Here is a 26,923-nt window from a genome sequence, read left to right as displayed (position 1 = left end):
AAATGCCCTTAAGCTGTTTTAGGAAACCAATACAAGAGTCAGAATATATTGAAAGACAATGCAAATACACCTACCTTTGCCATACTCCTCTGTAGGTTGTCTTTCCCCATGTAGGATGCCTTATCGCTGATTGCCTGCTCTGCTTTCTGGATGGTGCTGCTCAGGAGACTCCGGCAGGTCTGGAACTTCTTCAGAAGCTCCAGCAGTGTGCTGTACTGCTTCCTTCTGCAAGAGTGAGAAAATACCAAGGAAGATTTGAGCATTCGGATTGCAGTGTATAGAGAAACATAATAAAAGTTTACTTGAACTTAAATGCATTCATTTCTAGCAGTTGAGGACAGCATATAAGTCAGTGTTGCTCATTAATGGCTTAAAGAATAAATAAATAAATAAAATTTTATTTATATAGCACCTTTCTAGACAGAGTCTTAATTTAAGGTTCTTGTGCCGACGTTACCTGTCAGAAAAAGCCTGCTGAGTCTCCTTCCACTGAGCTTCCAGCTCCTGAAGGAGATTTTCTCCTCCTCCCTGCTTCTCTTGGACTTCACGGAGGCTCTGAAGCTCACAGTTCTGAGCCTGCAGCTGGCCTTCTAAATCCAAGAGGGCACGAAGCCTGGAAAGTGCAACAAATTCAGATTTTAATTCTGCAAATATATTGCAAAATCTAAACGGTACATTCTGGGACTACATGTAGTTTCCCATTTTCACATATCAAAACTGCTTCAGGATAGCAGAAGCACTATCGCACTAAAGGGACAAACCTGTGCTGCAACGCAGGCATGGTGGGCTCTTTGAGGCCTTGCGCTTCAATCGTATCCTGCAGCTTCTTCATCTCCCCCAGCATCGTCCTCTTCCTCAGGCCCAGGGTTTTGCTTTGGGTCTCCTTCTGAAGGACCTTCTGCTGGCTGACCAGCCCACTGTCACTCTCGTCCAGCCTTCTCACCAGGACATTCACCATATCGAGGCAGGAGGCTGGGATACCATCCCTTGTGACTGTGAGCCGAGCTCCCTGCAAGAGTAGATCCAGCTGAGGTGCCTTCTCTTTCAAACTGTCTATGCTCTGCCTTATCAGAGTCAACTTGGAGCGGCATTCCTGCAGCACCACAGCGTCACTACAGGGTGGACCTGGGATACTTGAGATATCCTCATCCACAGTGCGCAGCGACATAAGAAATCGGTCGAGGGCACGGGCAGCTGCTTCGCTCTTCCGGACTTGCTGCCGGAGTTGATCCAAGCTGGTTTTGTGAGCCTCAAACTCACGGGACAGAGGGAAGCGTTCTCTGGGATCCAAGTCGCTGGATTCAGGGTCCAGACGGGACAACTGGTCCAGTTCACTCTGTATGTTGTCATCCAGTTCCTTTAGCAAAAAACACACAAGGTGTAGTGTGAGGTGAGATGCCTATAGAAGTGAGATCTTACATTACATCTTTTTTTTCTTTTTCTTTTTTAAAAAAAAAACCATTCTTATATCTCTAAGAATTTGCATTTATTGGATTTATCTTATAAAGGCCAGCATCACTGATGTCTAATATCTATCTGTACTGTGGTGTTTAGGAGTTGATGATACAGGGGACTAGGAAATCCAACACATAATAAATATTAAACACCAAATTGTACGATTTATGCTAAATCAGTAGCTTGTTTATGTGTACAAGATGCATTCAGCTTGTTTTCAATGATCCAGTTATTGACCAGTATGTTTTTTCCAGCCATGTGAAATTTTAAAATGTGCTGACCTCTGCAAAGACTTCTTTGACTATATGAATCCAGGCTTCATATAGGTGTTAACACATGTGCTTAGACAATATTTGTGTGTCAGACTGACAAAATTAAACAAAACAAAATTGTGTATGGCTAACAGCAGACCTTTATATCTTTCAGAATGTTAGTGTTGGCCAGTGTGAAGCTAGTGATGTCTTTGGGCTGTCTCAGATAACGGTCCAGGCGGTCGGTGAAGTCCACCATGTGATTCTCAGTGGAGTCAATCTGCCTGAGTGCAGAGCCCAGCGAGCTGCCTCTCCTCTGAAGGTTGGACTGCTGAGTGCGCCACTGCTCCTGCAGCTCTGCTTTCTCCTGCTCCAGAGAAGTGTTTCCACTCAGCTGGGAACACTGAGAGCACTGGTTTGCATACTCAGACCAAAGACACTCAGTCTCTTGTCTCAAGAACTAGGAAGAAAGGAATTTAACTCAAGTTTACTGGCCGGTTGTGGGGATTGAGTCATTTTGCTCAAAGGTTCTTATAGCATGTCATTTATATTTCAGTCCCGTTTGTTTCTGATAGAGTGGTATTTATAACATCATTGTACCTGTATTTCCTGGAGCCGTGTATGCAGGCCTTTCAGAGAGACTGAGTCAGAGGGGACGTCCTTGATGCTCTGTTCATTTTTAGCTAGTTGGGCTTGCAGAGCCCTCTTAGCATTCTCATATCTGGAGAGTTAAACCAAAAATAACTAAATTTAAGGATTAAATATAAAACCATCCAACCTGTTTTTTGATTTGTACGTTGCCTTTGATTATAAAACACAAGACAGCTAAATTTCACCTTTCTAAAGCTTCCTTTTTGGTTACTTCCTCCTCCAAAGACATCTGCTTTTCAGTCTCCCTTCTCTCCACAGCAACTGTCTTCACTGTCACCTGGGTCACCTGGAAAAAAGCAACAGGATGTTAACGATTATTTCAGACACATCTGCACACGCCCAGTATCGGCTTCAGGATTTAAATTCAAAGACTGGTCTGTATTTCTTCTTGCTTAAAATGTGTTAAAGGAGCTGTGACTGTTTAAATCTATAGAGAGAATCTTTTTAATAAGAATTTTTAATAATAGTGAATCATACCTCAGCTAAGGCCTGAGGTTTGTCACTTGGTTTGGTAGGCTCCTTCTGTGTGTTGGAATCCTCAGTGAAGGCAACAGGAATCCTACAGAATTGAAATTGATTTAAACTTCATACTATATTTTGAATAAATGTAAATGTAACTTAATACAATATCTGCAACATAAATCATGCACAACCAAATGTTTTACTCAGTATTAAGAATTAAATAAGGAATAAAAATGGTTGTTTTGAAGATTGCATGCCAAGTCCTTGCTGTTTTGAAACCTCTATGGAAAGCCTCACCTAGATTCAGGGAGTGGTGTGTCTTGATCTCCACTGAACTGATGCTGGATGGCAGCCAGCCTCTTTTCACACTCCCTCAGCTGCGTCTGAGCCAAGCGGTGAGCATCCTCCGGGCTTAGGGTGTCACACAACTCTTTCAGTGCCTGCAGGTGCTGTTCTGCTTCAGCAAAGTCTGCTGAGAAGCAAGCCTGTTGAATGATTTTAATGTGAAAACAGTAAGCACAAAGGCATTGCAGAGCTGCTTTGACTTCAGGCGATCCATTGAGCCAAATCTTCTTTTTTTGTTAAGCTTTTTATTTATTTTCTTGTGTTTTTATTATATTTATACAACTATAAATTAGTTATATGTGTGACCTGCTTATTAGCATCCTATATCATAAAAGAAGGTTTGGCAGATACATTGCACCACTTGAGCAAGACCCCAGATGGCAGCCGGCAACAGATGGGCTGCACAAATTCATAAAAGAATGCTGTTTTAAGCTTACAGAGAAGATGTGATTTCATCTTCATTAGCACATATTTTCATTTAATTCATTGTTTTAAGGTCCTGATAATGATGGTGTTGTTTGTCGTTTTCAGCTTAAGATAATAAAAAGTGTCTGAAACTGTAAACATACCCAAACAAAACTAGCTAAAACAGCACTCTCTTAGAAACCAGCTGGAATAAAGTATTGCTATTACCCTTCCCACTGAAAGCTTCCTTGAAGGCATACAAAGAAGATGGAAAAGACAAAGTTAGACAAGGAGAGCAGAGAAAACTGGCTGAATACCCATCCTTTGAAGCACCCCTGCCAAGAGTTCAGCTTCGGTCATTTAGCTACCTGAGCTTGGTTTTCTAAGCTGGTGCTTAAGTGCATCTCACACCGAAGGACTGCTGCATTAAAGTGTTTCCTTGTTACTTCAAACTGTAATTGTTCCAAAAAGCCTGAGATCTCAGCTCTGAGGGCCTGGGAGATAATATATACAATGAATATATATATATATATATATATATATATATATATATATATATATATATATATATATATATGAAAAAGGAAACATGATAGAATATAGTATTGACTAAAAGGTTAATAATGTTGAATTGTTTACATCTGTGTCAGTTTGCTAACATTCCTTTAAAAACAGGCTTCAAAGGCATAAAATAATTGCCAGTTTTAGTTTGTGGTTTAAATATGCATATGCAATTAACTGAGAGATGTCTTTAAAAAAACTAGTGAACATTTGACTATTCATAAAAATCAAAATCCCCACCTCCCACTGTGTCCTGACAGATTGGGTGAAGAACTCCATATCTCTGAGCTGTGAGGGGGTACAAAAGGCCTCCATGCCATTAGCTGCTCGCAAGAACTCCTCCAGCAACTCTGGATCAAGTGTCCTCAGAGTTTTCTGTGTTTAAACACAAAATAGTTACATTATGATTCCTCTACAGAAACTGTATTTCATGTTGTTGGATGTTTTTTTAAGGCAAAGTAACTACTTTCTATTTAAGACATCAAACAATGTGGCTATAAATGTAGGGTAGGTAAACAGACTTGTAAATTCGCAAAAATTGTCAAATAAAACTTATCAATCATGAATATTCACTAAATATGAAATGTGCAGAAGTCATTGCCAATGGTTAAACTTACCTCCTTTACTGAAGCTTGCTCAGCTGATACACGCCTGTCTTTGAAGATGTTGATAGCTTCCAGGATGTGCGCCTGCAGGCAGTGTTTGGCCTCCTCAAAGCCATTTCTAGCTAAAGCCTGTGCCTTAGTGTAGGCCTCTGTGTAGGCCTGGGGAGGTGCTTGAGCCAGAGCAGGAGGTTTGATATCTGGTGACTCAGCCTGGGTTTGAAGCAACACATCGATCTCAGAGACGAGAATAGTCTGGGAGTGTTGAATTTTCTGTTTCAAAGGAGACTGGGTTTCAGTCTTTGGTGGGTCAAGTGGTTGAGTCTGAGGTCTTGCCTGTGTGGGAGATTGAGTCTTGGACTGTGGCACTGTTTGGGCCGTGGGAGGCAATGACACCGGAAACTGAGGATGGTGCTGTGGGGATAACTGTGCCTGAGATTTGGGTTGGAACACTGGTTGGACTTTGGGTTGGACTGGTGACTGAACTTTGGGCTGAGTTGGTGATTGAACTGTAGGTTGTAATTGAGGTTGGGCTTGCATCTTGGGTTGAGGGGGTGATTCAACATTAACTTTAGTTAGTGACTGAGCCTGTGGTGGCAATTGAGATTCGGGTTTGGGCTGTGGCAGTGATCCAGGTATGTGTTTAATTGGTGACTGAACTATTAGTTGAGGTGTCATTTCAACATCCTGTTTTGGCTGTAGAGGTCTGGGCTGTAGAGGTGAGTTACCTTTTAATTGAGTTTGTGACTGAATCGTTGGTTGTAGCTGAAGTTGGGGCTGATGCTTGGGCTGAGAAGTTGATTGCTGGGATTGAATATTAGATTGAGTCCCCTGAGTCCTGGCAAAGGGCTTTTCTTGAACTAATGGCTGTGCCTGGACGTGTGTTTGGGACTGGGCCTGCAAAGTTTGTTGCTGGGGCTGTGAAGGAAGCTGAGGATAGGCTGGATGTGATGGTTGTGACTGGAGAGATATCTGTGTTTGAATCTGAGATGGAGAGTGATGTTGAGCTTGGGGTTGATGCTGGACCTGTACATACTGCTGAGACTGAGGCTGCTGATAAGACTGAGATGGCACTTGCAGTGGTGCTTGAACCCAAGTCTGTTGCTGAACTTGGCCTTGTTGTGGCTGAACTAAGTTAGAAGCTCTCATCTGGGTGTGTTGATGCATGGAACTATGGGGCCCAATTTGCTGCTGTGTTTGAGTCCAGGGTTGGGGTTGAGCTTGAGGATGCATTTGCGGTTGAGTATATGATGGCCCCATATGAGAAACCCTATGGTGGGCAATCTGAGGCGTTTGCTGGGCCCACTGTGATAGAGTCTGAACTGTAGGATAAGCCTGAGAATGTGTTGCTTGGCCCATTTGCTGAGGATATGGTTGCGGGATAGGGTGACTCTGCTGGGGAAATGCTTGATTTTGTGTTTCTTGTTTATCTGTCCACTGCTGAGATGTGGACTGAGCTTGGGCATAACCCTGGGAGTATAACTGAGGTTGCACTGTAGCCTGTGGATGCTGGATAGACTGGGTGACTGAGGATATGACTTGAGTATAAGCTTGAAAGTGCCCCTGTGAAATATGGCCTTGTTGCTGGACCAGTGCCTGTGCATGTGTTGGATACTGAGTCATAGGATCAGTCAAAGAATGACCCTGAAGGTGGAGTATAGGTTGGGCTTGGGTTGGATGTTGAGTCAATGGTTGGGCCTGACTTAGCCTGGCCATTGGCTGAACATTAGTTGGAACATGGGCATGAGCATGGGCATGTGGGTAGGGCATTGACTTGGGATGGGTCTCAGACTGATCAGCATAGATTTGAACTTGGGTCTTAGGCTGAGGGTGTGTTTGAGGTTGGACCTTGGGCTGAGGGTGAATTTCATGATCATTCATTGATTTTGCATGGGTTTGGTCCATGTTTGTTGACTGAGTATGCATTGGAGGCTGAGCCTGGGTTGGTGGCTTGGGGGAAGGGGGCCGGACAGGGGCCCATGATTGTGGATGACTACGAAGCTGAATGTGAGATGGTACAGGAAGCTGAATTGGGCCTTGCAGTGGAGCCTGAACACTGGAAGGCTGTCTGATCTGAGCCCATATTGGGACTTGAGCTACAGATTCGTCATGGGGTAGTACCTGTGGCTGCTTAGATGGCTGAGGACCAGCTGGTTGAACCAGAGCCTGATCCTGTAGCTGGAGCTGTTGTTGGGTCTGTGGCTTGGTTGATGACTGTTTCTTCACAGAGTCATGGGACTGAGGAACACAAGGTTGCTGTGTATCTGTAGTAATGTGGGACTGAACCATAGTATTGGTTTGTGATTGATTTGGGGCCTTTCTTTGTGGTTGAGGTTGACTCAAAGTTACAGCATGTGATTTATTTTTGGTATTTGATTCTTGTTGTGCTTGTTTTACAGTTTCTTGTGGTTGTTGTTTTTGCTGTTGTTTTTGCTGATGCTGCTCTTTTTGCTGTTGTTGATGTAGCAGTTTGTCTTGTTGCTGATGCTCTAGATTTTCAGTTTGCTGTGTTTGCTTCTGTTCCACTTTTTGTTGTTGTTGTGGCTGCTTAGTCAGTTTTGCATGGGCCTCATACTGTAGCCTGGTGGTTGCTACATTTTGGGAAATTACCTGAACTGATCCGACTGCTTGTGTCTGTCTAGTTTGAACTAGATCTTGAGTCAAATCCTGCTCTTGACTTGGAGTTTTCTGCTCTGGAAAAGCTGGTTTCTGAAGCCATGGCCGGTTCTTCATGCCTTGAGCTTTTCTGCTTTGGAGCTCTTGGGAACTTAGAACCTTTTTCTTTACAGCTGGTTCCTGAAGTGGAGTCTGGTCTTTGGATTCTGGTCTTTGTTTAACTTGTTGTTCAGCTTGTATATTAATTACCACATGCTGTTGAACTTGTTGCTGTTGTACCTGTTGTTGCTCCTGCTTGGGCTGACTTGGTTGTGGTTGCACTGGGAACAACTCCTGCTGCTGAACTTCTTGTAGAAGATACTCCTCCTTTATTTCTTCCTGTTCTTTCTGTCCCAGTTTAATTTCCACCTGTCTTCTAAGTCCCTCTTGGAGTAGGTCTTGCTGTGGCCCTTGATCTGGAGTCTCTGTTGTCTTTTGTGCAGTGGCCATTGGCCAGCCTTGAAACTGACTTTCTGGTGGCGACTTTCTTCTGGTCTGCTTCACAGCTTCTGCGTAGGTGTATGGCATTGGAGGAGAAGTCATCTTTTCTTCTTTGTAATCTTGTACCACTATCTTTGGCACAAAGGTTTTTGTATGCTTGGTGTCTAACTGTTTCAAATGTTGAAGCACTGCTTTATCTTGAATAAAGACTTTTGAAGGAGGTCCTGCTGGAGGACTTCTGCTTCTGTCTCGTCTGGCACCCAGGCTGCTTAGCATACCAACTGCTTCCTAAAAGTGACATCATGCATCTTAGAAATAAAGTACTTTCAATTATACTGTTTTGTCTGGTCAGAACATGTCTAACAAGGTTACTTCACAAAAAAACCCCAACTGGCCTGTGACTGAGCAACAGCAGCTCGCACTCGATCCTGCATAGCAGAGGCATGGAGGTAGTGGATGGGAGAGCTCTTCTGATTTGTTGATACGATCACCTGCAGGTCTTGCTCCTCTGTGACTACCTGACCTTCGAGCTGTAGACCACGGGAAATAGTGACCTGGAAAATAAAAATGTTAGTTTTAAATAATCATAAATGTTTCTTTATGAAAGGATTTAAAAGCCAACACTGCTATGCAGTGATTCATCTCACCCTGGCTTGTGAGGTCTGGACCTGTTTTTGTTGCCGATCGGTGGCCCTTAGCAGGTGGTAGAGCTCCCTGGCTTCAGTCTCCCAATGTAGAAGTTCAGCCAATCGACTGTCCAGCCCAGACACACTGTGTTGCAGCTCTACACAAACCTTTTCTGCCTCAGATAATGTCTGCATAACCTGGTGACAATTAAAGAAAAGATAGCAAAGGACAGATAGACTTACTTTGATTTTTTTTTAAAAAGAACAGATATAATCATTTTAATCTTCATGACCACAATCATAATAGTTCTTTTAAAAGAAGAGAAATCGTTCATACTTCTGGTACTGCAAGCTTCAGTTTCTGTAACTGATCTGCTGGGCATTCTGGGGCAGAAGCCAAAGCATCCAGATCCATGTCTTTAATCTTCCTCATTATAAACTGAAGAGCAGAAATTGAGCAATAATTTAGAAAGATTTAATTTGGTCATTTAAATCAAAAATAATCATTAGAGCTGAAAAAGTGCAATGACTTGCTAGTGATGCCGTTGGTCCTACCTGTAATCTTTTCCTGTAGGTGCGTAAAGGACCCGCCATAATGTCCAGAGGCTCTTTGAGAATCAGTGTGCCCTCTCTGATCAAAGCTCTGATTTCCTCTGGGTTTACATGGGTAACTTCAATTGGCTCACCAATGTTTTCCTGGAAAAAACACAAATAAACATGTTAAATAACAAAGATAATTTATTAATAATTCAATGATGTAAACATTAGCAGCAGAATTTCATAAAATTCTTGTTTACTGTATGTTAATCTACTGTGTAATTATGAAATTAACATAAGTGAAAAGAGATGGAAACTTCAAACTGTGTTGTGTCCACAGTAGATTAACATACAGTAAACAAGAACTTTATGAAATTGACAACACTTGTTCAACGTGCAACTCCAGATATAAGAATGACATTGCACTGTACTCAAAGACTATAATTCCAGCTACTTTCATACAATAGGTAAAGGTGGAGCACTGTTTTTAAACTTTGAGTCACTCCCTAGGAATCATTGTTTCAATAGAACAATCGCATTTAAATTCCAAACGCATGAGACATTAGGCTGCTACAATCACTGCTGCCTCTAGTCGCATAATGCCAAATAAAAAGAAGAAACTAGGCCAACGCTTTAGAAGAACAAAGCTATACCCTCAGATAAAAACACCCTCTGTAAAAAATAAAAGCACAGATAAAAAGTTGATTTTAGAGTGCCATATGGTGGGTACTTTATCAAAAAAAATAATTTTAAGTAAATTCATGTCAGGAAAATATTCTGATTAATTCTCTAACAAAAAAATAGCTTGTGTGATTGAGTGTTCAAACATTTCCAAATTCTTTGTCATTAAGGTGTTTTAGAATCTAAGCACACAAATCGGGTTTTCCTTGATCTTTGACTCACCAAAGTGTTTTTCTTGACAAACTCAGCCCACTGCATGTTGACTTTTCGAAGCTCCTCTGCCAGGCTCCTGCAGGTCTGAGGATCTGTTGACTCAATCAGGAAGTTCCCCACTTCATTCAGGTGGGCCTGATGAGATCCCCACTCAGCCATGGATGCGGAGGTCAGCTTAATAGAAATTTTTGTAAATAAAATGGCAAATACTAAAATATATCATCTATAAGGATAATGTAGACATTATTTTATTTAGATGTTATTATTGCAGACTTTTTACTTGACTTGTTATTCCAAGTCATAACAGACTGATCCCCTATTACAAAGCAAGTTATACTAGCTTGTTTATGACATATTTATTATCATAGAGCAATACAGTTATAATACTTTAATGAGTTAATCATACCTCAGGTCTGTGGCTGTGTGTTGCAGAGCACTGTTCAAGCCAAGCCTGCAGGGAACTAAGGGAGTCGCTGTACGAGTCCCAGGCAGACAGAACCCGTCCCATTGTGCTTTTCACTGTGGTCACGTCGTCTAAAACAACAGCAGTGTCCTCCTCCAGCTGCTTCACCTGCTGACTGACATGCTGATAATCTGAAGCTATGGAGCAAAGAAATAATATGAACTAAAATAATACACTTTTACTCTAATGGGGAATCAAAAACATTAATATAAATGAAGAAATACAAAATAGCTGTTACAGAGTATCACAGTACTTACCAAGGGCAGATTTGCTTGAATATTTCTCGGAAATCTGCTTCAGCTTACGAATAGCTGTTTCCAACATGGAAGGCAGCTCTTGTGTGTATACGAGTTCCTGAGTTTAAAAAAATGAATACAAATTAATACTGTCAGTCAACACTAACATCCATGCCCTTTACACAGTAGAAGGAACATTTTTGGATAAACTAGTGAAGAAGTTAGAGAAAAACTCTGAATAAAATTCACCACTAGAACCAGAGGGAAAACCCTGATAAAAAAACTATTTACAATAGCCCATTTTGGACATCTTCACTGTATATCACAGACTGTATATACAAGATGGACACACCCAACATGACACATCCATTGGTTTCCAAAGTTCCAGTGTCAGGCCTTGAGATGAGAATTTTCACTGATGCTTTCTTGACATGTCAAAACCAAATTTGAGACACCGATGGGCACGTCCCATGTTCAGTAGTGATTTGCGAATCACATCGCCTGCAATAAAACACACCCTACCCTAATTTATGATTATAGTATTCATTATGACTTCATACTACCACTTGAGATCACAACTGAAGTATTTACCGAGGTTGTAGAGCATAGGTATCAAGGGCCATTTTCCTATGAACCTCCATTGTTTGCGAACACAGAAGGCGCCCCCTGCTAGCCTTTAGATAAAATGTATATTTAAGGCACTTCCTCACTGGCTTCACACCTGGAAGCTTTGTCCGTCTTATATATAGTGTGTCTTGTATATCAAGATACTATGTGCAGAATCTGTTTGTCTTAGCTGCATCCTGGTTAGAATTTCTATTATGTGGCCTTACATAGATATATAGATATTGTCCAAATTTATAATTATACCCCAAGAAAGATTAGTAACTCCAACAACAGAAATTACTGTACTGCTCAGATAAACATATACATATATATACAAAGAAAGAACAAAAAGGTGTTAAGAAGCATCGACACACCCCCAAGTATTAAATTGTGTTTTGAAAATACAAAGACTAAACAAAGATTACTCACATGCCACTCTTGCAGCAACACCCTGACTGCCTCTGAGGAGATATAAGGTCTCTTCCAGACACGAAGCTTGGTCCTGATCTGCCCCAACAGATCCAAAACAGTGTGGCGATGCTCTCTGTACTCTAGCTTGATCCCATGATACTTGGCAGTCACTCTGACGCTGGTAAATCTGATGAAGATGCCAACAGAACGTTAAATAGAAACTAAAAAATAAAACCACATCAACTTCAGAAAGTAAATTATCACTTTATAAGATGCTTTTCTCAGTTTAAGCAGTGATCTTGATTACATCCAGTCCCAGGTCAGGACAGCACAAGTCCTTCTATGACTTTCAGCTTAAACTAAGAAATTCATTCATATACTCTTCAAAAGTATATCCAGTTTGTGCATGCATACATTACACAGGCCACTGGAGAAAGTACCCTCACCTCCTCTTGAGCTCATCCATCTTGTCAGTAGGAATCATCATGTTTCCGTACTCATCTATGTTCTGGAAGGACTGGAAGGTCTTCACGTGCTGTGGCATCTCCTCCAGGCAAGCCTACAGCAACAACGAGCAGAGACAGCATGCACATATCGTTAGCTTCATAGCATAATTGCCTAAGTCATTTGACTTAGTCAAATGACTTAGGCAATTATGCTATGAAGCTAACGATATATATTTATATGCTTGCAAACATTTACATTTCACTGTCTACAAAGAGCCGGGGAAACCAGTTTTTGCTAAGATCAGCAACATTGTTTCCCAGTACATCTTAAAGTTGGAAATGATTACTTTGAGCAGTTCGTGTTTCTCCCTCGCTTCATCAGCAGCACGGCCATGGTCTTGAGGGTTGCCATCTTCCTCAGCCAAAGCCTCCTCTGTTCTCAAAAGCCAGCGGGCTACTGTGTCCAAGGGGGTTGGAAGACTCATATCTAAAGCAACTTTGTACTCACGGAGCTAGATGAACACACAGAGAAAAGGAAGTCACAAGTAAAGTAAATGTCTTCGAATTGCAGTGAACAAATACACAAATATGTACAAATATACAAGCATTTACAGACAAATATAACACATCAGCCGTAAAGTAACAGATTAGGGTGTTTAAGAGTCTGTGTTGCTATGGTGCTGTAGTGTTATATTAGTACAGTACAGTATTATGACTATAGATCATATTTATACATTTATAAGGTTCTCTAGTCTGATTAAAAAATAACAAAAACTAACCTTTTCTGTGAGAGCATCCCACGCCTCTCTAAGAGTCCGTTGCTCATCGCTCAGTTTTGGGGTTCGTCTCATGGCCGTCAACAAAGGCATGATGGGCCGTCGTTGCTCATTAAAGGACACCAGAAAGGTCTGAAATACCTGAGGGAAGGAAAATACTTTTTTAGTGACAAATTTATAACGTGAAGTCAGTTTATAACATTTTTATTACAATATGATGTAAACGAACACATGACAAAGAAAAAAAAGATAAAAAGTCCTTGGCTCACAAAAGGAATTATTAATGCTTGCAAAAAGAAAAACAATCTGTATAAACAGTTCATCAAAGTAAAAACAAAAGAAGTGGAACAAAGATATAAAGCATATAGAAATAAATTGACTGATATTATAAGAACGAGCAAACAACTTTATTATAGAAGAAGATTATATGAAAATAAAAACAATATAAAAGGAACTTGGGATGTGTTAAACAACTTAATTAAACAAGGATCTTCTGGAACATCATATCCTGAATATTTTACTGATGCAAATGGTGAAAATCACAACATGAGTAATATTGTCGATGGGTTCAATAAATTCTTCATAAATGTTGGCCCTGAACTAGCAGCAGACATCCCGTGTCATAAAAATGAAAATATCAGTAATATAAAATCAAATCCCTTTTCACTGTTCCTCTCAGCTACAAATGAGCAAGAAGTAATAAATATCACATTAAAATGTAAAAGTAAGTCTTCAATGGATTATCATGACATAAATATGTCTGTAGTTAAACAGGTTATTCTGAATATTGCTAGTCCCTTAACATATATCTGTAATTTATCATTTCAGTCCGGTTGTTTTCCAAAAAAAATGAAAATTGCGAAAGTAATACCACTATATAAAAGTAATGACAAACACAGTTTTACCAATTATAGGCCTATTTCTCTACTGCCTCAATTCTCAAAAATTCTAGAAAAACTTTTTAATTCAAGATTAGAAAAATTCCTTGAAAAACATCAAATAATAAATGTTGGTCAGTATGGTTTCAGAACGCAAAGAACCACTTCAATGGCGATAATTGAGGCAGTAGAAGAAATTACTGATACACTGGATAAAAATAAATATGCAGTTGGTATTTTTGTTGATCTCAAAAAGGCCTTCGACACAATCAATCACTCAATATTATTGGATAAATTGGAAAGATATGGTATTCGAGGGAAAGCTGGTAACTGGTTAAAAAGTTACCTAACGGGTCGGGAACAATATGTTAGCATAGGGCATTACCACTCAGAGAAACTTGGTATTGCATGTGGTGTTCCCCAAGGGTCAGTGTTGGGACCAAAACTTTTCAATGTATACATAAATGATATTTTTGATGTTTCTCAAGTACTTAAACTCATACTGTTCGCAGATGACACCAACATATTTTTCAGTAGCGATGATTATACTGATCTTGTAATGACCGTAAACAGGGAGCTAAAATTAATTAAAAAAAATGGATGGATATAAATAAATTATCATTAAATATAAATAAAACTAAAGCAATGTTTTTTGGTAATTTAAAATATAATGTAGAATTACCAATTATCATTGAAGGTGTACCAATTGATAATGTGAGTGAAAACAAATTTTTGGGAGTCGTAATTGATAACAAAATTTCATGGAAACCCCACGTCAGACACATAAAAACCAAAATTTCCAGAAGCCTCGCAGTTTTGAACAAAGTGAAACAATTCCTTGATAAAGATGCACTTCGTACTCTGTACTGTACCCTGGTTCTTCCATATCTTACATATTGTGTGGAAGTGTGGGGAAACACATATAAAAATACAACTAATCCATTAGTCACAGTACAGAAACGAGCACTGCGTATTATTCACAAGGCTGGTTATCTAGATCATACTCACAAACTCTTTCTTCGGGCAAAGTTACTTAAATTCCAGGATCTGGTTAATTACAATACATCCATAATTTTGTATAAAGCTTTTACTAAACTTTTACCGGCAAATTTACAAACTAGATTTGAAATTCGAGAAAAGGTTTATAATGTGAGAGGCTTTGGAGAATTCAAATTACCCAGAACTCGAACAACCCGTAAAGGTTTTTGTGTGTCTGTATGTGGTGTGAAAATCTGGAACAGTCTGAGTTTACAATTGAAACAATGCAAAAATATTCATAGATTTAAATTTCTCTACAAACAGTTGGTCTGGTCACAGTATACTCAATGATGCTTTTAGTGTGCTCTGTAATGTCTGTCCTCTTACCATTGCTGGTATGGATTCCAAAAAAAAAAAAAAAAAAAAGTGTGCGTATGTATGTACATATATGTACATGTGTGTGTAGATATATATGTATGTATATGTATGTGTGTTTGTTACTTGTAGTTATTACTGCCTGTTACCTGTGGTAATGCAATTTATAATTTATATATTCTGTATTCAGTTATGAAGGCTCTAATTGTTGTTTGCGAGCTGCCGCTTAGATGCTTGTATGTGCCCGGGGCTGTTGATGGGTCTGTATGCAATGATGGGCGTAGCTGCGGGAAGTTTATTGTTTTTTTTGTTGATGAGTGAGTATAGGGGTGGGATTTAATAAGTTTTCTTCGTCCCACTCCTTTTTCAGGCAATTTTTGTTTTTTGTTTTGTGCATTTTATGTTCAATATAGGTATTTGTTGTGCCTGAAAATGAACAAATAAATGAATGAATGAATGAATGATGTCAGCCTATTACAGTGCTACTGTGACAGTGTAGGGCATTGTAATGAAAAAATAAAAAGTGTGTTGTATAACTCTTTCCATCTGATATATTAGATCAATATGGTTTCTTGAAAGTGAAGTTGAATCTCAACTATGCTCTTGGGCGCTAACAATGAAGGTTAAAGTCAAATGCTTAGGAATGATCAGGACCCTGACCCGAGTTTCACCAAAAGAAAATCAGCTCGAGCTGTTATTGGCATCTACAATCACACAAAATTTGAAAATGATTCTTGAAAAATGTGAACACTAGCCTGTGTTCACAGTTTGTTTCGTATGTTTATCTGGTAACAAACAGATAAACAAATGAAACTGATAGCATACTCCTTCCCTTCAGGGGGAGAACTAAAGAGAGAGAAAAAAAATTACAACTGCTTAACACTGTTGTGCAAAACAGGATCAGGTTGTTGGGAAGAAGAATTAAAATGTTTTATTAACCAAATTCAGTTTTAACTAAGATCTGTGTTATACAGACAGTGCTTATTGTGCCTGTAATTACATCATAGGCCTGTTAAAATAATATCGGGGCCTCTGAATGTGCCAGACATTTACCTAATTTGTGCACTGATACTTAAAAATGCAACACATCCTGATGAGCTCTTGCTAGAAACATACATTATATCTTTCTGAGTAGCTTTCTCCTTCTGTGGAGTCCCATCCCTCCAGCAGCTCATCATAGGCCTGAACCAGCCAGCATGTCATTTCCTGTGCCTTACGGTCAGGTGTCACCTGGAAAGACACAATAAAAATTGAGTGGGTGAGGATGATCAAGTGATTCCAGAATTAAGTTTTACGTGATAATAATGTGGTCATAATGTGAGTGTAATGTAAAGTAAAAAGCAACACCAATCACCAGACACGTTACAGAAAGCTGAATGATAGCGCTAACTAAGTTGATTTTAAGCAGCGCACATACATAAGTTTGTTTTGGCTCCTTGGTTGTTCTTTGAAAATTCATATGAATATAGCAACATGTCACTTTGAAGGAGGCTGCCACCTTTACTGTTCACCTCTTCTCCTGTAAAAGCAGATCACCATCCTGTCATGCAGATCCTGTGGTGTGTAGTGTCTAGGGAACATAGCGTAGTACTGCTAAATTTGATTTGTTTCACTTATATACGCTTAAAGTTTAGTATTGTTAATGCATTTTCAGCTTTCTTTGTGAAATTCCAACAAACTAACTCACTCATATTCCTACAATCTCCCACTCCCACAGCAGAATCAAAAAGCAAAACACAATAGTTAAAAATAGAAAATATCTTAAGATGTCAAATGTCTACAGCAGCTACACTTTAACGTGGTGATATCCTGTCAGAAACCAAAGCTGACAGGTATTTTTATCTGATCTATCGTGAGGCGATTCCAGTACTGCTGCACCACCCCATGAGCGCTTTATTCTTCTCATGGGAGGCAAGAGAAAAACACCCTTGCTGTGGCTTTGGATCCTTTCCCAGAGAACAGGGCAAACTCGTTCAGTGTTGCATGATCAGTCCTGCCTTTAACCACCATGTGATTCGAAGGTAACTTTGGCTCGGAGCAGCTTAGTTTTAAACAGCAGTGTGTTAAGCATCCTCAGAATAAACAACTCCCCTGACGTGTCGTTACTAGATATAAACATCAGCAATAAAATCCATCGTTACTTGCGGGTACTACAAAGGGATTGTGCAGCTGATTGACATTGTGCTGTGATGATTGATTGTGATGGTTGGGTGTACCTGGCGGAGAGGTGAAGCAGAAATAGCAGGGGTGTAGTGGATAGGCAGGTTGATAGGAGAAGGACTTTTAGAAGGAGTCAAATATTGTGTCTAAGGAGGAAAAGGGGAAGGGGAAAGGAGAGGAAATACGAGGAGAGAAGGGAAAAGACAAGAGAGAAGTGGTCTTCTCAAACACATCAAATACATTTAGCTGACCTCAACTGAATGCACACACGATATTTGATTTCAGTGTAAGAAGAACAGAAAGTCTTATTTATTCTTAACAGTTATAACTGCATTAACCACGTGTGTTCTGGCTGATTTACAATAAAGCATGGAATGAAACATGAACAGATATATAAGAGTTACATTCTGTAGCAGCGTTTGCAGGGCATAAGGTGGCAGAGTGGTATCATAGATGAGCACATGATAGTGTGCCATTCAGAACAATACATTAATTGTTTGAATGGAAAACACACACACATCTGGGATTAAAAATACCCAGTTTTGTTGAAATAAACACTACATGTAAACTTTTACTTATTTGCATTCTATACTTAAAGCTAGTTGTAGTTTGGGCTTGCTTTGCGCTGAACTAATGCAGTTATAATGCAATTCAAATATATATTTCAAATATATATATATATAGAGAGTGAATTCTGCACCACTGGTTTAGATTGAGATCAGCATTACCACATGTTGACTTGGCACACAAAAGTAGGACTAGATTAGTAAAGGAGAAGTCTAAACTCTACCTGAACTGATTCTTAGACTTAAGGACTACACTAACAACTTTTCTGCAAATGTTTCTGCAGCGTAACCTGATGCCCTGTGTCGAATATAATAAACTCATACAGACCTGCATTTCTTCTTCTGGCACTGGCAGGTCCCTGGAGTACTGAAGGAACTGAGCCACATAAGTCATGATGGACTTCTCATCGGGGTCCCGAACGTCCACATCTGCATCAACATCAGAGTGCTCCATGATCAACTCCACATTGCAACACTACTTTGACATGTTTAGACTAACATCTGAGTGTGTTCTTGAAGCAGGTGGAGTTTAATACTGGAAGCTGAGGAATGGAGGTGTAACTCTTCTGTCTTAGAAACATGAAAGTCTGCTATTAAAGTAACAGGCAGAGCAGATGAAACAAATGAGGGTTTTATGTAAGGCTGAAGCAAACAAGCAGCAAGTGAGTCAGCAGACCGTCAGATCATCTTGCCTTTAGGCAAGCTGGGTATGGCTACACTCTGCATGCAGTTGCAAACGTGTAAACAGCAACACATTCTTTGCTGCTAGATATCTATGTGAGAAAAATATTTAATAAATCTGATCATGAAAAGAGTGTTTGTAGCAGGCGAAAAGGAGCAGAGAAATAAGCAACTGAGTGACCCAAAGGGAAAAAGCATAGCTTTCCTATAAAACTGATTAAGAAATCCTGTGCAACACATTGCCAAAGTGTGTGTCACTACTGATGATAAAACCATCATTGAGCAATCAATACTGGATATTTTCCCATACTTGGAGTTCTGGGTTGTTGTTTTTAACAAACTTATAACAATACATTTTTTTTATAATTATTGTGATTTTCTAAGTTTTTTTTTTTTTTTTTAAAGTAATATATACGTAAAAATGCAATTAAACTTTTTTGGTTTAGCAACTTATTACAACTGTCGGGTGTAATGCGTCCCAATGCAATGGATTAATGTAATCACATTACATTTTTCAGTAATGTTGTAACGTAGGGCATAACTGTGCTGAATTCAGTAATTACATTATAGCTATGATTGTGTCACCGCCTGTGTTAAAAGGTTCATCAGTTACAAACTGATTTGCCAGAACAAGACTATCATACGTAGCCAGCATGTTATTTATATAGTGCCAAATCACAACAACAGTCATTTCAAGGCATTTTATATTGAAAGGTAAAGACCTTACAATAATATCTTCATTGTCAAAAACCCAGAATAATGTTAAAGCTGAGCACATGCTGACCCCAGCCAACAGGCCGGACCCCGGATTTCAACAGCTGACAAAGACAGTGATCAGCAGTCAGGCTGCAGCTTCTGTTTCTACAGCAGAATCAGTACGGTTCCCTTAATGTCTCCCTCGGACTGGGATTCATCTTTGCTTTGTGTTGTCAGTTTTCTGTTTATATTTAAAGACTAAAAGAAAGAACGTTTGTGTGTCTTCATTAGGATTTGTGTTGGTAGCCTAAAGGTTTATATGCCTTTTGCTGGTAATTATGTGCAGATTTCAGGTCAATTTACTGACTAAGGCAAAAGTAAAGTAAAAAAATAGTTAAAAGTAGCGTAACGAATTACTTTCTCTGGGAAGTAACGTATTGTTATTACTTTTAAGAAACGTAATGAGTGATAGAAAGTGCTTAAAGACACACAACAAAGCATTGAATGCATAGGAGAATGTGCTTGTATAAGTGTGTTCTATAAGTAGCACTCTTGTTGCCATTTCGTATCTGTTGTCATAAAGTGCATTTTGAACTAATCGAGTTCTTCCCCTCACCATCAGGCTCCAGCAGTCGGGGGATCCTCAGCTCTTTCTCTGCAATACGGAAGGCTTCCTCCAGGTTCTGTTTGTTGCTTCTCGTTCTGGCCTTGGATAGGTCCACCAGGTCAGGCCGCAGAGCATACAGGATAGCCAGGAAAACCACTCCACTCCTCCAGCTAGCCTTGAAGTCTTTTACGTTTACTGAACAGCCAGCTCTGAAGGAAAGAAATTATTTTATTACTTTTGTAATAAATGCACTTCATAATACTTTCATGTCATAAAGTATAGACTGGCACGAGTTCAAGTTCAGCAGTTCAAGTTCAGCAAAGTAACAAAAGATTAAATCAAACAAGAAACAGCAAGATTAAAAGATAAAATGCAACCAAAGATCAGAAAATACATTTTTATACAAGAAATGTGTTCACAAACATTTATTTCATTTAAAAAAATACATATTTACGACCTATTTACAATAAAAATGTGTGAAAATGTATTTACATTGATATTATTCATCATCTCCAGTCCTACGTGACTCCTTCTGTCTGAGTCTTCGCGTATGGAACCCACAGTACTGGGTCAAGGAAGACTTTAATGTATAAAATATACATATACAGTAAATGTGTTCAGTTTTTTCATGCAGTCTTTATGCTGTTACATAGCCATTGCTCTTTCAAGGCAAAAGCACCAGGATTCTGTAATATTTTGAGCATTTAGAAATAAATACAGAGACTGGATATGTAACAACGAATCAATGTCCCACTCTTCACATAGTAAAGTCCTGATCTGGATTTGGTCTTCAGCCCAGACCTGGAAATGAGTAATAATTCCCAAATGAGGATACATCACTCACACATCATACACTTGGCTCACAGATGATAAGGGGCTATGATCTACCAATATATGTGACTCTATTGTGTTAGTAGACCTTTCTGCACTGAATCATACTTCTTATTAATCTCTGGCTCAATTCCACAGCATGTCTTTGTCCTGTCTTCCTTCTCTCACCCCAACCGGTCGTGGCAGATGGCCCCGCCCCTCCCTGAGCCTGGTTCTGCTGGAGGTTTCTTCCTGTTAAAAGGGAGTTTTTCCTTCCCACTGTCACCAAAGTGCTTGCTCATAGGGGGTTGTTGGGTTTTTCTCTCTGTCTATTATTGTAGGGTCTACATCACAATATAAAGCGCCTTGAGGCAACTGTTGTTGTGATTTAGCGTTGTATGTACTTATTCGAATTGAATTACATCAGTGTAACCCATAATTTCACTACACATGTACGGTGACAATAAATGTGTATTCTATTCTAAAAACGCTGCTAAATACATTAAGACGCCTGTTTGCCAAATATTACCATTCCCTTGATCAAGTGCTTACTTGTGGCACTGCTCCCGGACCCACAGCAACAGTGCTTTCTTGGCAGAGACTCTAAAACGATGATGTAGTGGTGAGCCTCTGGGAGGAACTGGACTGCTGCTAGCCGAGTGGCTTGAGAAGGTGGAGCGCGTGTCAAGACTGGCCAAAGACTCCATAGAGGACTGACGGGAGTCAAAGGTGAGGGAGCTCGCCAGCTCTTCGATCTAAAATAACCAAACGCCAGTTTGAGTTTTACACGATAGATTTACATTTGGCATTTAGCATGAGGAAATAAAAACCTCATCAAAACCAAAGTAATAAGCAATGCACAACAAAATGGACAACAACAGAAAAGGGGAAGAAAAACAATCTTACATGATACTGAAGAATGATAGTCCATATAAGGCCCAGGATGATGGATGGTTTTCCATCAATAATGTCAGGAATGTGTATGTTAACTAGCTTTATCTGGGGAAAAGGAAAACTGTTTAGAGTTTTTCACAGATATTAGAATCAAAATCTAAACATGAAAGTCTGATGGGGAAAAAAAGTGTTTGTGTAATCTTTAATTTATTTTTGTTCAATACCAACAATACAGTTTTCCGAATAAAGTTGGTGGTAATATTAAGCCCCTTTAAAAGATTGTTTACCGATTTCTTCTTAAGAAAGGAGAGAGCCTTCTCGATGTTGCTCCTGTGCTGAAACATTCCCCTGCCTCTCTCCCGACTCTGAAAACCACAAAAAGGTGAATCACTCAGATCACAAAAGTTCTTAGCTGTTGGTTGGAAAGCATGAAGCATTAAGGTAAAACTGGACTTACGATGTGCAAGCCACTCATCACCTCCAGCAGGTCCAGCAGTTTGGAGCCATCACGGAAATCATTGAAGAGATCTACAACCATGCACGGTGGCCTCCTCTGTCACAAATATACATTTTGTTTATGTTATTTTACAGCAAGTTTCTAGCCAAGTAGCTTCCAAATCACCTCTTATTTTGACTACAACCTATGTGAGCAAAATCAACAAATGAAAATAATATATTTCCAGTATTTTATTCTAGATGCATGAGCTAAATATATATATGTATATATATATATATATATATATATATATATATATATATATATATATATATATAAAAAACACCCAGCACGCCCCTGCGGGCGGTTTATCCTTCAAGCTCGGGTCCTCTACCAGAGGCCTGGGAGCTTGAGGGTCCTGCGCAGTATCTTAGCTGTTCCCAGGACTGCGCTCTTCTGGACAGAGATCTCCGATGTTGTTCCCGGGATCTGCTGGAGCCACTCGCCTAGCTTGGGAGTCACCGCACCTAGTGCTCCGATTACCACGGGGACCACCATTACCTTCACCCTCCACATCCTCTCGAGCTCTTCTCTGAGCCCTTGGTATTTCTCCAGCTTCTCGTGTTCCTTCTTCCTGATATTGCTGTCATTCGGAACCGCTACATCGATCACTACGGCCGTCTTCTTCTGTTTGTCTACCACCACTATGTCCGGTTGGTTAGCCACCACCATTTTGTCCGTCTGTATCTGGAAGTCCCACAGGATCTTAGCTCGGTCATTCTCCACCACCCTTAGGGGCATCTCCCACTTTGACCTCGGGACTTCCAGGTTATACTCGGCACAGATGTTCCTGTACACTATGCCGGCCACTTGGTTATGGCGTTCCATGTATGCCTTGCCTGCTAGCATCTTGCACCCTGCTGTTATGTGCTGGATTGTCTCTGGGGCATCTTTACACAGCCTGCACCTGGGGTCTTGCCTGGTGTGATAGACCCCAGCCTCTATGGATCTTGTACTCAGAGCTTGTTCTTGTGCTGCCATGATTAGTGCCTCTGTGCTGTCTTTCAGTCCAGCTTTGTCCAGCCACTGGTAGGATTTCTGGATATCAGCCACCTCCTCTATCTGCCGGTGGTACATACCGTGCAGGGGCCTGTCCTTCCATGATGGTTCCTCGTCTTCCTCCTCTTTCTTGGGTTTCTGCTGCCTGAGGTATTCACTGAGCACTCGGTCAGTTGGGGCCATCTTCCCAATGTATTCTTGGATGTTCGTTGTCTCATCCTGGACTGTGGTGCTGACACTCACCAGTCCCCGGCCCCCTTCCTTCCGCTTAGCGTACAGCCTCAGGGTGCTGGACTTGGGGTGAAACCCTCCATGCATGGTAAGGAGCTTTCTTGTCTTTATGTCAGTGGCTTCTATCTCCTCCTTTGGCCAGCCTATTACCCCAGCAGGGTACCTGATCACGGGCAGGGCGTACGTGTTGATGGCCCGGATCTTGTTCTTACCATTCAGCTGACTCCTCAGGACTTGCCTGACCCTCTGCAGGTACTTGGTGGTTGCAGCCTTTCTAGCGGCCTCTTCATGGTTCCCATTTGCCTGCGGGATCCCCAGGTACTTGTAACTGTCCTCTATGTCTGCAATGTTGCCTTCTGGTAGTTCAATCCCCTCAGTTCTGACTACCTTCCCTCTCTTTGTTACCATCCGACTACACTTCTCCAGTCCGAACGACATTCCAATGTCATTGCTGTATAGCCTGGTAGTGTGGATCAGTGAATCGATGTCTCGTTCACTCTTGGCATACAGCTTGATGTCATCCATGTACAGGAGGTGGCTGACAACTGCTCCGTTCCGTAGTCGGTATCCGTAGCCAGTCTTGTTAATGATCTCACTGAGGGGGTTCAGGCCTATGCAGAACAGCAGTGGGGACAGAGCATCTCCTTGGTAGATCCCGCACTTGATGGTGACTTGTGTTATGGGCTTGGAGTTGGCCTCTAGTGTTGTACGCCACATCCCCATTGAGTTCCTGATGAAGGCTCTTAGGGTCCCATTGATCTTGTACAATTCTAGGCATTCCAGTATCCAGCTGTGGGGCATTGAGTCATAGGCCTTCTTGTAATCAATCCAGGCAGTGCACAGGTTGGTCAGTCTGGTCTTGCAGTCTCGGCTGACTGTTCTGTCTACCAGTAGCTGGTGTTTTGCACCTCTGGTATTCTTGCCAATTCCTTTCTGTGTCCCACTCATGTATTGACCCATGTGCCTGTTCATCTTAGCCGATATGATGCCTGACAGGAGCTTCCATGTAGTACTGAGGCAGGTTATTGGTCGGTAGTTGGAGGGGACCGGTCCCTTCTTGGGGTCCTTGGGGATCAGGACCGTCCGACCTTCGGTTAGCCATTCCGGGTGTCTCTCGTTAACTAGCAGCTGGTTCATTTGTGCTGCCAGACGCTCGTGGAGTGCAGTTAGCTTCTTCAGCCAGTAGGCGTGAACCATGTCGGGCCCTGGTGCTGTCCAACTCTTCATACTGGAGACCCTTTCTTGGATATCTGCCACTGTGATGGTTACTGGACCCTGTTCAGGGAGGTCGCTGTGGTCTGCCCTCAGATCCACTAGCCACTGAGCATTGCCATTATGGGTTGCGTCCTTCTCCCATATGCTCTTCCAGTATTGCTCCGTCTCCAGCCTCTGTGGTGCTGTTCTCTTATTATTGTTCCCTTGCCACTGAGAGTACACCTTTGCTGGTTCTGTGGAGAACAGCTGGTTTATTTTCCTGCCTTCTATCTCTCTGGTGTACCTCCTCAAGCGGCTGGCCAAGGCTGTGAGTCTTTGCTTGGCAGTTTCCAAGGCCTCAGGTATGGACAGCTTGCTGTATTTCTTATGCACCTTCTTTGTCGCACCTTTCTGCAACTCTGTTAGTCGGCTAACCTCCCTCCGTGCTACTTTGATCTTGCCCTCTAGCCTTCTTCTCCATGGAGGGTACTGCCCCTTGTGGCTGTTCAACTTGTAGCCAAGCATCTCACTGATCACTGCTGCCGTATTGTAGATCAGCCTGTTAGTGTCGGTAATAGTGGTTGTAGGTATTGTCCGTAATGCTGCATTAACATCATCTAGCAGACCTTCTGAGGGTACTTCACGTAATCTTGGTAACCGGCTACGGGAGATCCATGTTTCAAGCTTGGCCATTATCCTATTTTTCAGGTCAGTTCCTCTCGCACTCAACGATCCTTCTCCGACGCCCTGTTTTCATCTCTTGCCCACCGATGCCTTCTTGTTCCAGTAGCCCACTTTTCGTCAGGGTGCCCTGGTTCCTCAACACCTGACGCGGACCTTGTTGATCCGGGCGACGTCCGAGCCGGCATGCCTTCATATTTATCTGTCTCGCTCATGTCTGCGGTAGGCTCGCTTAGCATAGGGGGTCTAGCCTTAGGACCCTTACTGGATACAGACGCCCCAGGCAGGAATCGAACTTGCGATCCTGGGTTCCAAAGGCGTGTAGTCTAACCACTACGCTATCCAGCTGCATATATATATATATATATATGAACAAATACATAAAAACGGTTACTCAGAGAAAGTTATGTATGAAAATATGTTGGTAACACAGAAATCACAGGAATTTGGAAATTATTTCAGGGATGATGCTTCTTAGAAATTATGTAAAATGTTGATGGGACATGTGCAGATATAACTGGTGGAGACCAGTTTTGTAATTTTGCGTGACTATATAACTTTATAGCATGACGCAGTTTTCGAGGCATTAAAGCCAAACAAATTAGTTAAAGTTTAAAGAAAAGACAGCTGTTTGTTGATTTCTTAGAAGCTGACATTTTGAGCATGGGGACGTTTCTCTAGATAATGATGTGTACTGTATTTGCATAGTCATAGTCATGGGCATTATTATTGATAAAATCTTACAGATACACTTGACAGGTTTAATAAAGAAACAATGAATGTCATTAATAGCAAACACTGTACAGTGGATCTGGCAAGTATTCACAGGATTCCACATTTTTTCATGTTCCAGTCTTATTCCAAACTGTAAGAAATTCATTTTTCACCTTGAAATTGTACAGAATACTTCATAGTGACAAAGAGAGTTTGTTTTAAATTTTTGCAAAGGTATTAAAAATAAAAACCAAAGAAGGGGTTAGATCTGGATTCTTGATGGGGCACTCAAGGTCATTCACAGAGATTCCCAAAGCCACTCCTTTGACATCTTGGCTTATGTGCTTAGGGTTGCTGTCCTGTTGGAAGAACTTTTGCCACAGTCTGAGGTCCAGAGCGCTCTGGAGCAGGTTATGAGCTAGGATGTCTCTGCACATTTCTTCATTTATCCCTCAACCCTGACTGGGTTTCTAGTTCCAGCTCCAAACAACATCCCAACAGTATGATGGGTCCACCACCATGTTTGACTGTAGGAATGGTATTGGTCAGGTGATGAGTGCTGACTGCTTTCCTCCAGACATGACGTTTGGCATTCAGGCCAGTTAGCTCATTCTTTATTTCATTAGACCACAGAATTTAGTTTCTCATGGTTTGGTGGTTCCAAACTTGGAGCCCACTGTGCTCACTGGAACCTTCAGTGCTGCCGAAATTTTTCTGTACCCTTCCCCAGATCTGTGGCTCAATACAATCCTGTCTGGGAGAACTATAGAGAATTCCTTGAACTTCAGGGCTTGGTTTGTATTTTGACATGCACTGTCATGCATTCTAAATCATGTCCACTGACTTCATCAACTGCATTTACCACACGTGGACTCCAATCAAGTTGTAGAAACATCTGACAGATAATCAGTGGAAGCAGGATGCATCTAAGGTCAATTTAGAGCGTCACGGCTCGTTTGCTTGTTTTGTTTGTTTGTTTTGTTTTGTTTGTTTTTTAAATTGCAATAATTTTAAGCAAACGTTTTTACTTTGTCACTATGGGGTATTATGTGTTAAAGGCGTTAACATTAAAAATAAGTCAAGCGCTGTCAGTACGTTCCAGATGTGCAGATCCACATTCTGTGAGAACACTGGCAACAC

The 26,923-nt window shown here is 41.0% G+C and overlaps 1 protein-coding gene across 1 annotated transcript in view; it reads right to left on the bottom strand.

Moving 5' to 3' along the window:
- Window positions 1–26,923, bottom strand: part of syne2b (spectrin repeat containing, nuclear envelope 2b) — a 150,190-nt gene that overhangs the window by 106,649 nt on the left and 16,618 nt on the right. Inside the window, exons 4-32 of the mRNA XM_026152943.1 lie at window positions 21,926–22,021; window positions 21,756–21,833; window positions 21,481–21,573; window positions 21,127–21,329; window positions 19,774–19,973; window positions 18,109–18,209; window positions 17,271–17,360; window positions 16,171–16,284; window positions 12,827–12,964; window positions 12,395–12,559; window positions 12,048–12,160; window positions 11,620–11,788; window positions 10,606–10,702; window positions 10,292–10,485; window positions 9,895–10,059; window positions 9,010–9,150; window positions 8,792–8,893; window positions 8,476–8,652; window positions 8,224–8,382; window positions 4,748–8,116; window positions 4,371–4,505; window positions 3,117–3,304; window positions 2,835–2,916; window positions 2,543–2,643; window positions 2,307–2,427; window positions 1,867–2,166; window positions 762–1,357; window positions 458–613; window positions 75–225 (exon numbers count right to left, since the gene is read on the bottom strand). Of these exons, the coding sequence (XP_026008728.1) occupies window positions 75–225; window positions 458–613; window positions 762–1,357; window positions 1,867–2,166; window positions 2,307–2,427; window positions 2,543–2,643; window positions 2,835–2,916; window positions 3,117–3,304; window positions 4,371–4,505; window positions 4,748–8,116; window positions 8,224–8,382; window positions 8,476–8,652; window positions 8,792–8,893; window positions 9,010–9,150; window positions 9,895–10,059; window positions 10,292–10,485; window positions 10,606–10,702; window positions 11,620–11,788; window positions 12,048–12,160; window positions 12,395–12,559; window positions 12,827–12,964; window positions 16,171–16,284; window positions 17,271–17,360; window positions 18,109–18,209; window positions 19,774–19,973; window positions 21,127–21,329; window positions 21,481–21,573; window positions 21,756–21,833; window positions 21,926–22,021 (7,794 nt within the window). The remainder of the gene's footprint in view (window positions 1–74; window positions 226–457; window positions 614–761; window positions 1,358–1,866; window positions 2,167–2,306; window positions 2,428–2,542; window positions 2,644–2,834; window positions 2,917–3,116; window positions 3,305–4,370; window positions 4,506–4,747; window positions 8,117–8,223; window positions 8,383–8,475; window positions 8,653–8,791; window positions 8,894–9,009; window positions 9,151–9,894; window positions 10,060–10,291; window positions 10,486–10,605; window positions 10,703–11,619; window positions 11,789–12,047; window positions 12,161–12,394; window positions 12,560–12,826; window positions 12,965–16,170; window positions 16,285–17,270; window positions 17,361–18,108; window positions 18,210–19,773; window positions 19,974–21,126; window positions 21,330–21,480; window positions 21,574–21,755; window positions 21,834–21,925; window positions 22,022–26,923) is intronic.

The sequence above is a fragment of the Astatotilapia calliptera genome, chromosome 19 (assembly GCF_900246225.1).
Source record: "Astatotilapia calliptera chromosome 19, fAstCal1.2, whole genome shotgun sequence".
NCBI lineage: Eukaryota > Metazoa > Chordata > Actinopteri > Cichliformes > Cichlidae > Astatotilapia > Astatotilapia calliptera.
The sequence above is the reverse complement of the archived record's forward strand: the minus strand, read 5'-3'. Positions and strand labels throughout refer to the sequence as shown.